The sequence below is a fragment of the Alligator mississippiensis genome, chromosome 1, assembly GCF_030867095.1.
Source record: "Alligator mississippiensis isolate rAllMis1 chromosome 1, rAllMis1, whole genome shotgun sequence".
Classification (NCBI taxonomy): Eukaryota; Metazoa; Chordata; order Crocodylia; family Alligatoridae; genus Alligator; species Alligator mississippiensis.
In genome coordinates, this window is record NC_081824.1 from 82,641,083 (window position 1) to 82,656,745 (window position 15,663).

Sequence of the window (15,663 nt, forward strand, 5' to 3'; positions counted from 1 at the left end):
TCAAAGCAAACTTTTATATGTGGCCAAACCATCAACACAGAGAGCCTGTGTCATGAGGCCTGCCCCTCTTACCTCAAAATTATTAAATTTTTAAACAAAGCATGTAGCAGTATCTTCCTACTAGTTAATGCTCCCCCTAGTAAGTGTGGGTCAGGATGAGAACCAAACTATTGTTGCTTCCCAGGACAAAGAGCTAACAGATACCGGGCAGGAAAATATAGCAGGCCTTTCTCATGTCCTTGTGACAAGGCATTTAGTAGAATTTGCAGATTCATTGGAATCTGACAGGCTGCGCCTTGAGCACTTCTGCTACAGCCTCAAACTTGAGACCTCTGAGCTGTCAACTGTGTGCCTTGGCACCTGTGCCACCCTTGCCCCCATAGTAGGGCTGAAATAAAGGGGCTGCCCCCCCCCCGGCCCCAGCCTCCCAGTGTGTGGGGCAGGGGGCCCCCAAGCAGTCCCTTGAAGGCTAGAACTCTGCCTGGCTGCAAGGGAAAAGCCACAGTTCCCCACGTTTTTCTTATTTAAAGGAGAATCCATTTTTAAAGTTTGTTGATCCATTTTTAAAGTTTACTCTCGACCCTTTCATATATTGTTGTGACCCGCCTTGGGTCACAACCCCCGGGTTGAGAAATGCCATTTTAAACAATGCATTTCATTAACAAGCACTTACTCTCTTTAAGGACCTCGCCTATAAAGGCCGCCACTGGCATGAAGCGTGTTTCAAGTGTGCCAAATGCAATCACTCTTTGGTGGAAAAGCCTTTCGCTGTCAAGGACGAGCTCTTGCTGTGTACTGAGTGTTATTCTAATATGTATTCATCTAAGTGTTTCCACTGTAAGAAGACCATTATGCCTGGTAAGATAACAAGGACACTTCACTAAATAAATGAAACAGTCGTATTGCATTTTTAATTAAATGCAAGCACTTCAGTAGTCAAGGTATAAATGAAGTATAATTTCTTGCTTTCTAGTACAGCATTCAGGTATACTATATAATCTTCCCCTGAGTGTACCCACCTTCCTGTCATCCTCTCTCACCTGCTGTTTAACATTGCGTCTTCATGGCATTACACACACACAATATCACAAAGAATAAAACAAAATGCAGACATATGCAGATGCATTGCTCGCATAAGCAAGGCCAGTTCTCAAGAAATCTACCATTATACAAGCTCCTGTGGAAGCATTAGTATGAGCAGTAACATGTTCAAATCATCTTTAAACCTGTCCCTTACAGACAGCCCCTCGACCTCAAATGCCAACTCTCAAGCAACAGACTACCAAACTCTTATTCTCACTGAGGGCACCAGGCCTTGCAACAGGACCTTGATACAAGCTGTGTCCCCTCATCAGTACAGCCCACATCATCACTGCATCAAACAACATGGATTATAACTTCTGAAGGTCATTCACCAACTCCTATACCAATGTCATAGACTCCATCACCTGCTTCCAGTGCCCTTCTGCTGTCTACATTGGACAGATTGAGCAATCCCTATTTGAAAGAATGAGGGGCATACTGATATGTATCAAATCCAAAAACACACAGAAGCCTCTGGCAGAACATTTTAACACTTCTGGGACAGCCCATCACTAACCTCAGAGTAGCTGTTCTTAAACAACAGGATTTTAAAAGTCAACTTGAACATGAAACTAGAACAAATCGCTCACAGGCCAGATTATGTTAAGTCTAGTCAAGCAGGGACTATGGATTCTTATCCCATTACTTGGATTAGCATTTTAGACCCCTATGTCCCTATGGATTTATTACTTGTTTGCTCCCATTTTCCCCACCTCCCTCCCTTCCCTGTCTTTTGTATTCAAATCACTCTATTTGATAGCCTGCTCTCTGCATGTCCCTTTGAAGCATCAGATGAAGTTTTAAAACAGATATAAGAAAGATAATCTAATGGCTATCTAATCTAATTAGCATTCTAGCTAATGAGATATTGATTCCAAAATACATAGGTCTGGTCTACATATGAGTTTTTTTCTGATATAAACTATTTTGGTTAGGAGTATTATTTTAATGTTGGACTATTTAAACACATACACTGCCTAGTGTGAATGGAGCTATATGGTTATACAGTTTATTTCCCTTTGCAGGCAGAGGGATAATCTATATATCATTTCAAAGCACATTTTATACCAGTATAATTGTATTCGCCCTGTTATACTATTTTAACTACATCAGGGTGTTTCAACTGGTGTTCCAACTGGTAGGTCACAGGCACATAGTGCACCAGTAGTGGAAAGGATCTCAGGCACTCAGTACAGCAGTGGAGGGAGGGTCGCAGGTGTAGCAGTGAGGGGGACTAATGGGCATGCAGTGCAGGATGTTGCTGGCACCTGGTGTAGCAGATAGGAAAGGCATCTATAGGGTGTACAGCCCACGGGGTGTGGGGGCCCTACTGGTATGACTCCTGGGATGTGTGGCCCCCAGCTGCTTAGAAGTTGGAAAGCCCTGAACTGTACTGTTATAGGAAAAGTAGTAGTGTGTTGATAATCCCTTACTATAAGTGCAAATGGTGACATCAGGGTTTAGCATTATTATACTGCCTCCTTTAGAGTTCCTACACATTCATACATTACAAGTTGCCTTAAAATTGGTAAAAAGAAATGACAGAATTTCTAGAATTCTCTACTCGGTGTGGAAATAGCAGAGTAAATAAATTAGTAACATACATTGGCAGCCCCACAGAGTGAAGCTTCTTTATTTCTACTTCGTACTTGCATCTTCTAAGCTTCTAATCACTAACTTCAGGTTGATAAGCCCCAACAGGCAAAGATAGCAGCAAAAGGTTAGTTCTCTTAAGGTATCTTTATTGGATGTACCATGAAGGGATACCAGGCCTAGTTCTGCAACTTCCTAGAACTGGAAACAGCAGAGCCACTGAGTGCTTGCAGAAAACTCTAACCATCTCTACAACTGTTCTCCCATCTGGGATGTAGGCACTCCCTGAATGGAGGAGAGGAATCACCAGCTGTTAAGAGTTCTCCTCCTCTTCTTCCCCTTCAAAGTGTTCTGTGAGAAAAAGTTAGAACTGCCTGCCTCCCCATTCTCCAATAAGATGCAAGCAGAAGAGGAAGAAGCTTTAGTGTAAAGTCACTGAATGAATCCTTATAGTGGTTTGTGACTATACATTTCTCTCTCCTTATACTCTACTTTCTGCATGTCTCTTCACAGCATCCGATGAAGTATGCTACAGCTCACAAATTTTTGAGCTATGTATATATCTCTATCTACATTAGTTAGTCTATAAGGTACAAATCTAACCTGCCTTTTCCTTGACTTTAGACTAACGCAGCTAATACTACTAGACTTGTAACTATAAAAGTCATAATCATAGGAGTAGTACGTATGCAACACTAACCACTGGAGTTAATGCAAGGACTTTGCGGTGGGGGGGAGTCTGCCCCAACAAATAAAGTACAAAACAAACTTTTTGGTAAACATTTAGTTAGGCATCTTTCTTTCAGGATTGCCTCTACACTTATCATACATCAAAACATAACTAAGAACTGTGGTTATCTGAAAGGGGTTGGAAATGATCAACTACAGTAAGTGTTTTGCACTCTGATAAAGAAATGAAAAATTAATAGAAACAAATATTGGCCATGAATTAAATGACTTTTATAAGGACCCACATTCATTAACAAAGGTGTTTGACCCAAGGAGGATTATTCTGCACTGGTCCGGTCCTGTAGGGAGCAGACCAGAAAAGCCAAGGCTGCAACTGAACTCCAGCTAGCTTTGAGCATCAAGGACAATAAAAAGTCCTTTTTCAGATATGTGGGGAGCCGGAGGAAAAGCAGGGGCAACGTTGGACCCCTGCTGAACCAGATGGGGCAACTGACGCCCAGGAAAAAGCCAACCTATTAAATAGGTACTTTGCGTCGGTCTTTCATCAGCCCCATGGGACGCCTGTGCCTGCTACAGGGCCGGGAAGTCCGGGTGAGGGTGATCCCCTGCCCTCCATTAATGCTGACTTTGTGAAGGAACATCTTGAGAAGCTGGATACCTTCAAGTCAGCCGGCCCTGACAATCTTCACCCCAGGGTACTCAAGGAGCTGGCGAGCATCATAGCCCAGCCTCTAGCGCGGATCTTTGAAAACTCTTGGCGCTCTGGTGTAGTGCCCAAAGACTGGAAGAAGGCCAACGTGGTGCCTATCTTCAAGAAAGGGAGGAAAGTGGATCTGGCTAACTATAGGCCCATCAGCCTGACTTCTATCCCGGGGAAGATCTTAGAAAAGTTTATTAAGGAGGCCATCCTTAATGGACTGGCCAACGCCAACATCTTAAGGGATAGCCAGCACGGGTTTGTTGCGGGTAGGTCTTGCTTGACCAATCTCATTTCCTTCTACGACCAGGTGACCTATCACCTGGACAAGGGAGATGAGATTGATGTCATATATCTTGACTTCAAAAAAGCCTTCGATCTGGTGTCCCATGATCGTCTCTTGGAGAAACTGGCCAATTGTCGCCTTGGGTCCCCCACGATCCACTGGCTGGAAAATTGGCTCCGGGGTCGGACCCAGAGGGTAGTAATTGATGGAAGTCACTCATCGTGGTGTCCTGTGACCAGTGGGGTCCCCCAGGGCTCTGTCCTTGGACCCATACTGTTCAACATCTTCATTAACGATGTGGACACTGGAGTCAGAAGCGGACTGGCCAAGTTCGCCGATGACACCAAACTTTGGGGCAAAGCATCCACGCCAGAAGACAGGCGGGTGATCCAGGCTGACCTGGACAGGCTCAGCAAGTGGGCGGATGAGAATCTGATGGTGTTCAACGCCGATAAATGCAAGGTTCTCCACCTTGGGAAAAAAAACCCGCAGCATCCTTATAGGCTCGGCAGTGCTATGTTGGTTAGCACTATGGAAGAAAGAGACTTGGGGGTCATCATTGACCACAAGATGAACATGAGCCTGCAATGCGATGCTGCGGCTAGTAAAGCGACCAAAACGCTGGCTTGCATCCATAGATGCTTCTCAAGCAAATCCCGGGACGTCATTCTCCCCCTGTACTCGGCCTTAGTGAGGCCGCAGCTGGAGTACTGCGTCCAGTTTTGGGCTCCACAATTCAAAAAGGATGTGGAGAAGCTTGAGAGAGTCCAGAGAAGAGCCACGCGCATGATCAGGGGTCAGGGAAGCAGACCCTACGATGACAGGCTGAGAGCCCTGGGGCTCTTTAGCCTGGAAAAGCGCAGGCTCAGGGGTGATCTGATGGCCACCTACAAGTTTATCAGGGGTGACCACCAGTATCTGGGGGAACGTTTGTTCACCAGAGCGCCCCAAGGGATGACGAGGACGAATGGTCACAAACTACTACAAGATCGTTTCAGGCTGGACATAAGGAAGAATTTCTTTACTGTCCGAGCCCCCAAGGTCTGGAACAGCCTGCCGCCGGAGGTTGTTCAAGCGCCTTCATTGAACACCTTCAAGATGAAACTGGATGCTTATCTTGCTGGGATCCTATGACCCCAGCTGACGTCCTGCCCTTTGGGCGGGGGGCTGGACTTGATGATCTTCCGAGGTCCCTTCCAGCCCTAATGTCTATGAAATCTATGAAATCTATGAATTCAGGAAAGATGAAGGAAATATGTAAGAAAATGGATTCTCGTTAAAGTGCCCCCACCACCATTTTTAAGTGTGAGATGCTAAATACACGTGATGCTGCAGGCACTTTAATTAGAGCCACTCTAATTAATGTGCTTCCACCCTGAAGCATGTGTATAGACACCCATAATGGGTTAGGTATTCGATCAGGGCCCAAACACTTTCTTGGTGGAGTTTCAAACACTGAATGATGAGTAAGAAAAGAAATAAGACTTCCTAACTTATATGTACTACACTCTGGGGGGTTTTTTGCTTACTTGGTTTTCTTTTCAGGTTCTCGTAAAATGGAATTTAAAGGAAGTTCCTGGCATGAAACCTGCTTTGTTTGCCAATACTGCCGGCAACCATTAGGAACAAAGCCTTTGATTACACAGGACAATGAGAATTATTGTGTGCCATGTTTTGAGAAGCAGTTTGCTCACCATTGCTACTCCTGCAAGAAGGTAATTAATAAATTAAAATAAAATGGATGAAATTGGATACTAAAAACTATCACACTTTTCAGTGCGGTTCTAGACCAAAAAAATACTTTAATTAAGGCATCATAGGTTGGAGAAAATGCAAGCCTAAACTAACCTCTGTAAATGTTTCCATTCCCACCTAGGGGGTGCCTGTAGACATGGCAGGAAGCTGCTCTGACAATCTGTAATTACGGCAATTAATTGAGTTGCTGGAGTGTGTTAATTAGTGTACCCCAACCAGTCTCCGTGTCTCATGTATCAGCTCATTCAAGCTTTAGTTAAATCACCCCCACCGCCATTTTGAAGTGTGGGGACACTGATACACAAGACTCTGCAGCACCTTAATTAGAGCAGTTCTTGGAGCTACTCTAAAAATGCTGTAGCCTGGGTGCATGCATTAATGCTCATTAAATTTAGTACCTCCAATGTGAGATATTAAATAAATGTGTATTACCAAAAGTACACCTTTTTTAGTGATGCTTAATGTGAAGTAGCCTATTTAACTGTGCATTAGTGTAATTGCACATTTTGTTACTTCACACTTTAATGTGCAGCAAAATAGGCTGCTGCACATTAAAGTGCACATGTAGATGCACCCCGTGTCTGCTTATTATTTAGGTCACAAACAATAAATATTTTTAAAATACTGTCAAAAAATTCCTATTAGCTGCTCAGGAGTATGAAAAGTTTTGGATGAGCAGAATTCTCATGTCACTCAAACATATAATATCTAATTACTGTTCATTTTGGTTAGCTATAGTATAGTAGCTCCTACAGGTTATGAGAAAAATAGGATTTATCACTGTTTTTTATCACCGTTGTCTCCTTTTGGCCTTTGGGTTTTTTTTTCTTTCCTCCTGCTCTCTTCCCCCTCCCCTCCCCTGCTTTATCTTTGTCCTGCTTATCACTACCTATTTACATTTTCACTGACCTCCTACCACACTTTTAGCTTCTCTTGTTCCTTGGAGTCTCAGACCAGCAGACTCCCTCTGCTTAACAAAGGGTGACTACACCTGAAAGCTTGCTAAGAACTTTTTTTCAACTACTCAGTTGGTCTAATAAAATATATCACATCTAACCAAAGAACCTGCAAAGAGAAATAGGATAATCTTTGTGTTAAACACTATGCCCATAAAATCAAAGACAGTTAAAAGAAAAGGGATGATTTATCAGAGAGAGAGAGATATTTATCCCTGTCAATAAAATGGAGACTGTAGGTGACTTGCCTATGGTTATAAAGAAAGTCTGTAGCAGCGGGAATAAAACCCAGGTTTACTGAGACCTAGTCCAGTTATTTAACTATAATACAATGTTTCATTTCAATTCAAGGAAGCTCGCTTTCATAGCTTCTGTTGCCGCTTTTCTAGGCATATAGGAAAATCAAACTAACCTGTTAGACAAAGACTTACCAATACAGTATGTGAAATGTTTTTTAATGTGAATCTAAACTTAGCTCTGTTTTAAATATGCTTACTGATCAAAATAACTGTCCAGTCAAGGAATGATTTTTTTCACAAAAAGGAGGTATATATCTGAGCCTCTGATAACACACTTATGCTAGCATAAGGAAGGAGGAGACATGACACAGTCTCTAAACCAGGATAATCTTACTTAGACTGAAAAACTGGGGGTAAAACACCAGAGGCATAAATTATTCTAGAATAGGTTTGACTGCTTACATTCATCCCCAGGTAGCCATCTGATAAAGACAAAAAGGCTTCTATTACCTGCTCTCTCACCATCTACTAGAAAAATATAATAATATTTAGGGCTTTGCAAAATGGCTGTTTCATTTCGGTTATGGATTTGGCTATTTCAGAGGACAGTGATTTGTTTCAGTGTTTCAGATCACTGTTCCATTTCAATTCGGCGAAATCTGTTTCGGAGTTTTGGCATTGTTTTGGTGATTTGGCCACAGGCTATAAAGGGGAATCACTAAAATGTCTATAACGTCATCATTTCTTGCCTGATTTGCATGAAAATTCCAGGAGTAGTAGCCCCTTCTGAGGGTATGAAGCCTGCACCAAGTTTCAAGGAGATAGGTGCAGGGATTTTGTGAAACTGAACCTCAAACTCTTCAAAGCAAAACTTGTGTCGTGTGTGTGTTACGAAAAAGCAGGATGAAAACAGCAGGGATGGTAGCCCCTTCTGAGGTCATGAAGCCTGCCAGGTTTCAAGGAGATAGGTGGCAAGGGTTTCTGTGAAACTGCACCTCAAGCTGTTGAAAAGCAAAACTCGTGACGTGTGGCTGTGTGTGTGTGTTAAGGCTCAGTGAGATGAAAACAGCAGGGATGGTAGCCTGTAACAGGGGACCTTCCCAGTGCCAGTTAGATCTCCAGCCACCCACCTGTTTCTGGGCCAACCGCCTGCCCCTCTTTTGTCTGCCACGCCTTGATGGCAAACCAAATAAGATGTTTCCCTGGCAGGAGGCTGCCCATTTAGGCATCTTGAGATGACATCCATTCTGCAGCTCTGTACTTCCCCTACACTGCAGCCTATGCTTCGCATATTGCATCCTTCACCCCCTCCAGCTGTGGGTCCCCTCTCTGGGACCTTTGGCTCCCCCTTAGGCCCTGGCCCTGTCTTCAGGCCAGTTGGAATCTTCAGCCTCTTGCTCTGGGCATTCCTCATGGCAGGCCCCTGGCCCTTTGACCCCCCTTTGGGTCCTGGCCCCAGCATGGACCAGTTGAGGGTACCTCTGATATCTTTTATTAGACCAACTGAATAGTTGGAGAAATGTATCTTATCAAGCTTTCAGATTTAAAAACCCTTCATCAGGCTGAGAAAACATCTGCAGTTGGTGTGTGTGCGCTCTTCCTGGATGGAATGAATAGTGAAGAAGCCAGAGGCTGATATGCAATGCAGGCAGGAAAGCCAGTCAGTGAAAATGTAAATTGAGGTGTCAGGAAATGAGGGACAGGCTGGGGGGGAGGGGGATGTAGCAGGTAAAAGTGGAGAGGTACCTGGGGAGTCAGATATCAGGCAGGTTATAGGGTGTCATAAATCCAATGTCTATATTGAGCCCACGAGTTTTTGTATCCAGGAGGTTGATGAAGTAAAGTTCATAGGCTAATCTGTGAAAAGTGGTTTGTAAATTCAAACAAGCACTGAATCTCACTAACCTCATCACCAGAAGCAAACTTCCTACAGCCCCAAACGCACTGAATGGATCCAGACCATGCCATGACAAGAAATACAAAACCTGCCAACATATCTCCAGTACCCTCACAATTAGTATACCCCACAACAGAACTATCACCACTTCTGGATCTTACAGCTGCACCTCCAGAAATGTTATATATCTTATCCAGTGCACCAAATGCCCTGATGGAAAATACGTAGGAGATACCAAGCAACAACTGTGCAGTAGAATGAATGCACATTGGAAATCTATTACAGACAAGAATACCCAACTACCTGTGGGGGCACATTTCTCACAAGAAAGCCATTCTCTTCAATCTCTCAGGCCTGATCCTCAAAGGGAATTTACAAACCACTTTTCACAGATGAGCCTATGAACTTCACTTCATCAACTGATTCAAATGTTACCCAGGCAGGAGGCTGCCCATTTATGCCCCTGATGTCTAGGGGTGACATCCATTACATAGTTCTGTACCTCCCCTAACACTGCAGCCCATGCCTCACAGGTGGTATCCCAGGCAGCTAAGCTCACCTGGAGCCTCACAGCTCCACTGCAACCAGCAAGCCTCAGGCCTGTCAAAGATCTTACAGGTCTGAACTTTCTCTAGCCAGGACTATGCATGCATGTGGTTACTGGAGGTTATAAGGTGCCTTCTACCTGCCTTTCAGCAGGGAGGTTTGCAGTCTTGGCATTTTTGGGGGAGCTGCCACACCACCGGCAGTCCCACCAGGCCTCTCAACCCTGGCAGGATGCAATTTTAGGTCATGCCCAGGACCTGGGGCCTCCTTCCCCATAGCCCCAGCTCATACCTCCAAGTTCATCCTGGCACGGGAGCTCAGCAGGAAGATGTTCTTCCCCTGCTGGCTGGTACTACAGTCAGCTCCAGCTCCAGAGCAGGGCATTAAATGATTTTAAAAAAATGTTAAAAGGAAATAGGTGTGGATGGAGTAAGGAGAGTGGCACTCAGTCTGCATATGGAGCTTGGGGAACCCCAGCAGCAGGAGATTCACCTTGAGAAACACCAGGTGCTCCACCAAACCAGGATCCAAGGAGGTGCGGTGGGGTATCAACATCCCCAGCAATGCTGAACACCCTCTTGCTTGGAACACTGGTCAGTGGACAAAACAGGTGTTCTTGGGCAACTGTTGCCAGATCCTGCCTCATCTGGCTGTGGCTTGTCCAGTAGGCCAAGGGGTTGCAGAGCAGCGGCTCCACAGCCTTGGTGCTACCTACCCAATGCTGGGGTCTGGTGCCTCTGGACCCCCAATATGGAAGCCATTCCATTGGCCCACACTGGTAGTACCTGTTGTGGAAGAGACTGGCTGGTGGATGGAGTGCTGGAATGGGACAGTGTTTCCCCCTCTTCCACGTCCCCCCACCTCTGCCCTTCTGCTTCTATGACTCTGTTCATCAGCACCTTCATCCAGTGATCCAGGGTTTTGCAAGTGCACATGCTCCCCTTCACCCTCAGGTCGCACATGGCCACCAGCACGTGAACCGTACTGGATCACAACAGATCCAGCTGTTTCTTGATGCCCTCCTTTAGCCACTTCACCAGTTCCTGCACCTCTAGTGACAGTGGCTTGCCCCAGCCAGGAACATTGATCACCTGGAATGTCTCCATTTGGTTCTGAAGCTCCCTCACTATGGGGATCACCTGGCTAAGGAAGGCATCACTAGCGCTGAGGCTCTCTGTGGCCTCAAGGAACAGCTTAAGGACCACCAAGATCTGGGAGATGGTATCCCACCATTTTGTTAAGGGAGCCACTGATCCCAATCTCCCTGACCAAAGCCATCTCATTGATGGCCTTCTGTTGCTCAACCAGCTTTTCAGGCATCAGGTATGTGGAGTTCCACTGAGTCTCCAGATCATGCATGATTTTGCACTGCAAGATGCTCAGCTCTACCTGTTTGTCCCACAGCATCTTGTCCCCTTGATGCTCTGATGGAACTAGCCCAACACCTTTCTGCATTTTGAAATGAGCTAGCTGGTTGTGATGGCACCCTCACCGGCAGCCCTGTCCCCCTCCAAGGTGTCCCTGACTATAAGTTGGAATGTATGTGCCACACAAAGGATGCCAACAAAGCTGGAATCATGGACCGCTTTGACCATACTGGCCCCGTTGTTGGTGACCATGAACCCACGGGTGAGCTTGCCCTGCCCAATGAGCCACCCACCCCTGCACCATGAGGTTCATGGCCCCTATGATGTCCATTCCTATGTGAGACTCACTCATCCATCACCTCGGCTTGAAGGAGAGCCTACTGATGGCCTCACTGATCACACCAGTGCCCTGTGAGGGAGAGGTAGGCATGATCTCCACCCCGGCTGCTCCAGATGTCCGAGGTGAAGTGTAAGGCCACCTGTGGACCTGCCTTGCGCAGCTCCTCCTTCAAATACTCCCTGCATGCCTCATACAGGGAGGGCACCACTGTCCTGCTGAAGGTGGTGTGGGGGGGGCACACAGTATGATTGGGCCATGAGCTCCATGAGCCACCTAAACCCTGGTCACTCTACTAAGGAGAAGGGCTGGCTATCCAGAGCAAGCATCTCCCCAGTTCTCTGGGTGACCTCACTCGCCTTGGGAATGTGCCCCCTTTTCCCTCCACCTTTCCCCCACTGGTCCAGGGTGGCCTGCTTCTGCTTCTGGGGGATGGGGGCTTTGGAATGAGAGGGGGACTTCCCTTTGGGCATGCTCCCGCTGGTGCCAAGCTGAGGAGGAGCAAGGCCCCTCTTACTCCCCTGCCAGAAGACCTGGCACCTGCCTTTCCAACATGCTTCATAATGTTTGCTGTGCTGGAAAATGTGTGTGTAATATATCTTGTGTGCATTTAGTGTGTGTGTGTGTGTGTGTGTGTGTGTGTGTAAAATATATCTTCTCTGTGCAATATATCTTCTATCTGCTTACTATATCTTCTATCTGTAAGATATTGGAAAGGTGTATCCAATCTTTTCCAAAAAGAGAGACTAGCAAGAGACTGACTTAGGAAGCCAGTCACTGCAGCCAGCCAGTACCTTTCACACGCTGTTGCTTCCAGACAGACAGCTCACAAAAGGCAGAGAGAAAGGCTTCACACAGAGCCTTATATGCTGTTTCTCCATCCCTCCCCCAGAGCACTGGTATTGGAAGGGACCTCAGGGACAGATCACAGACACTGGCCAGCTACAGATGTCAATATCAGAGCAGTCCTTCCCCCTTTCTTTTCCCCCTCCCTCTTCTGAGTTTCTGTTTCCCTGCAGCCCTGTCTCCAAAACATTCTGAAACATCCAAAATGTTTCAGGTGGTTTCGTTTAGTTTCTGAGATGTTTCAGAGCCCTCCATTTCATTTCAGATTCAGGTGCCAAAATGGGCCAGAACACCTCTGAAATGAAACGGCTGCCAAAATTTTGCACAGCCCTAATAGCCATCTCGTGTGTTTAACTCTCAGGATAGTTTATCAGCCGCTGATCCCAGTGTAATTTATACTGGTATACAAAACCAGTAAATTACACCAGGGCATCTGTCCATACTCATCTGTCCATAGTGTGGAAATGGACTGAGAGGATACTGAGCACAATTCATTGTTCCCATGAAGTTCTCCCTCTTTCTACAATTGTTAGGCACATTCATTTATATAAGCACAGTCAAAACATTTACAATGAGGGAAGTATTCAGGATCTTATTGGAAAATCTCTCTTAACCCAATGTCAGGTAGCAACTGGATTAAACAGCACTATTTAAAAGGTAAAGAAAATTCTGAATAATTCACCTCTTTAACATATATGCCTCTTTCTCTTTACCAGAAAGTGCCATTTGAAAACTATTTTTCCCTTTCTCTTATACAAAAAAATAAATTTCTCGGCCTTCCATCAATTTCTTAAGACAAAAACAATCTGTGAGTGATGATGAAACATGATCTGTTCACAAACCTTCACAGTATTCCACAATAGGGATAGCTGGGTTTTTTTATTGGTTTCTTGAAATGCTTCTGCTTCTCAGCAGTTCTTTAAGTATTAGTCGGCAATTCTTGAAGTACATTTTGCCTAGAAGAGCCTTGCACCGCATCAGTTAACTTTTAAACATACTTAATCATCAGCAGTATGTTTGTGCCCTTACTGAATCCCTGTAATTTAAGCAATATACTCAATAATTAATCTTTGGAATGTTCCTTTAAGTATATTTGGCATTGATACAGTCAATCATGATGAATTTGCATACACTATCACAAAAATAAAGCTGCTAGCACTTTATCTTACTTCAGGCAAGCCACAAGCTGTGCGAACAAGCATGATTTGCCTTTGAAAGAAAGGTTCTGGTGATAGAAAAAGAAAACTGCACACACAGGATTGACAGAACAATTTTGCTTCATAAAAGAGATCCACCCCTACTTCAAAGATGGAAGTCTCACAAATTCAGTAGCCAGTGCTGTAGCAAGCAGAGGATAAGTGGGACGACTGCTCCAGGTGCTGAAGTGAAGGGGTGCCAACAGGCGCTGCTCAGCTGGGCCAGGGTGCAGGACAGAGCCAGAAGCAACTCGTTTGCGGGGGGGAGTGGGGGGGGACGTGGAGATGCAGGAAGGGCAGCTCCCGCCACTGTGTGCACTCCCAGGCAAGCAGTGGTGGGGCATGAGAGTCCAGAGGAGAGCCACACACATGATCAGAGGGCAAGAGAATAGGCCTTATGAAGAGAGACTGAGAGCCATGGGACTCTTCAGCCTGGAAAAGTGCAGGCTCAGGCGTGACCTGGTGGCAGCCTATAAGTACATAAGGGGTGTGCATCAGGATCTGGGGGAACACCTGTTCACCGAAGCACCACAGGGATGACAAGGTCCAATGGGCACAAACTCCTCCAAAACCGTTTTAGGCTGGATATCAGGAAAAACTTCTTTACTGTCTGAGCCCCCAAGGCCTGGAACAGACTGCCTCCAGAGGTGGTGCAAGCACCTATTCTGGACTCTTTTAAGAAATGTTTGGACGTTTGTCTTGCTGAGATCCTTTGACCCTAGCTGACTTCCTGCTCCTGGGGCAGGGGGCTGTACTCAATGATCTTCTGAGGTCTCATCCAGCCCTAATGTCTATGAAATCTATGTGCCCCCCCAGATCTGTGCACTGGGCAAGGGTGGGCTTTGCCAAACTTCCTTGCTACCGCACTGTCAGTGGCTACAGAATTGTTCCCAAAGGGCTACATATATAAATTGGAATCTAGAACTTAGCAGTAGTAAAAAACAAATAAATTATAATATAAAAAGACATGGTACAGTTAAATGTAGCCCAAGCATGAATGATGCATGCCCCCTGGGGCTAAGGGGGGAGGGGGGTCACAGTGACCACCCGTGGACAGCAGCAGTGTCAGTGGGGAGCGAGGACCACCTGCAGGCAGCCACGGTGATATTGGCGGCAAGGGCAAGCCAAGCAGGGACTACCTGTAAGTGGCTGTGGCGGTGGCGGTGGCAAGGGTGGGTGTGGAGGTAGCAAGCGGGGACCACCCGCCTGCAGCTGCCATTGACTGCGTCAACAGCGGGGCGGTGGGGTGGTGACCACCCACAGAAGCCGGCAGTGGTTTCAGCGGTGGCCAATCTCAGGAGAGGCACATGCCCCCCTGTGCCCCCCCACCACATGTCGCCTATGAGCCCAAGAGTGAAATAACAAGGAACTGAGGTGCAGTCTGAGAATACCATAAGGCAAAGGTTTAGCAAGCTCATTCAGTACCAAGGGCAGGGGGAATATGCCAACCACTGTTGAGGGGAAGGGGAGGTGGAGGAGGTGAGAAAGAGAAGTCCTACCTGCCACTGCTATAGCCATATTGGCTCTGGTGGCAGCCTGGGAGCTTCCCCTGGTGCTCCATTCACTCTCCCCCCCCCCCCCCCCATTATGCTATCAGGTACAGGGCTGCACCTGCCATAACAAAAACTCCCTAGTGGTGGGGGAGCACCAATCCACTCCCACATCCATTCCCACATTCCCCCAACCCCAAGATACACTGCTAGGCGTGGGGCTTCACTGCCCAGCTCATAGTCCCTCTTACAGTTAGCACCTGGGGCTGGTGCCCTGGTTGCCTCCCACTCCTTTCATGTTCAGTTACATTGCTGGCATGAAGAAAATTTCTTACCACCTGCCTATCTTTCATGAGACACCAAACAATTTTACTAGCTCTTAATTTTTCCAGGTAGCATATTTGAAGGTTATGTTGTTAATAATTAAGTTAGTGGAATAATGCAGTTTTACTGAATAATGCATTTTGGGAAACATGAGGATGCCTCCATTTTTATTTAAACAGACAAAAAGTTTCTCCTATTTGTCCTATCTCCTGAGCCTGCTGACACGCATTCTATGGCAAACACAAAACTGACAACTAAAACTATTATGTTATAGTTCTTTTCATCCTTATTTTTAAATGCAGTATTCTTTTATGCAATATCTTAAGTGCTATTAATTCTGTATGCCACCTCAGCTAGGAAT

At 45.9% G+C, this 15,663-nt stretch overlaps 1 protein-coding gene across 5 annotated transcripts in view; it reads left to right on the forward strand.

Moving 5' to 3' along the window:
* Window positions 1-15,663, forward strand: part of FHL5 (four and a half LIM domains 5) — a 44,240-nt gene that overhangs the window by 20,598 nt on the left and 7,979 nt on the right. For all 5 annotated transcript variants that reach the window (XM_059732148.1, XM_059732158.1, XM_006265943.4 and 2 more), the window contains 2 exons: window positions 684-858; window positions 5,895-6,064. In XM_059732148.1, coding sequence (XP_059588131.1) covers window positions 684-858; window positions 5,895-6,064 — 345 coding nt within the window. The remainder of the gene's footprint in view (window positions 1-683; window positions 859-5,894; window positions 6,065-15,663) is intronic.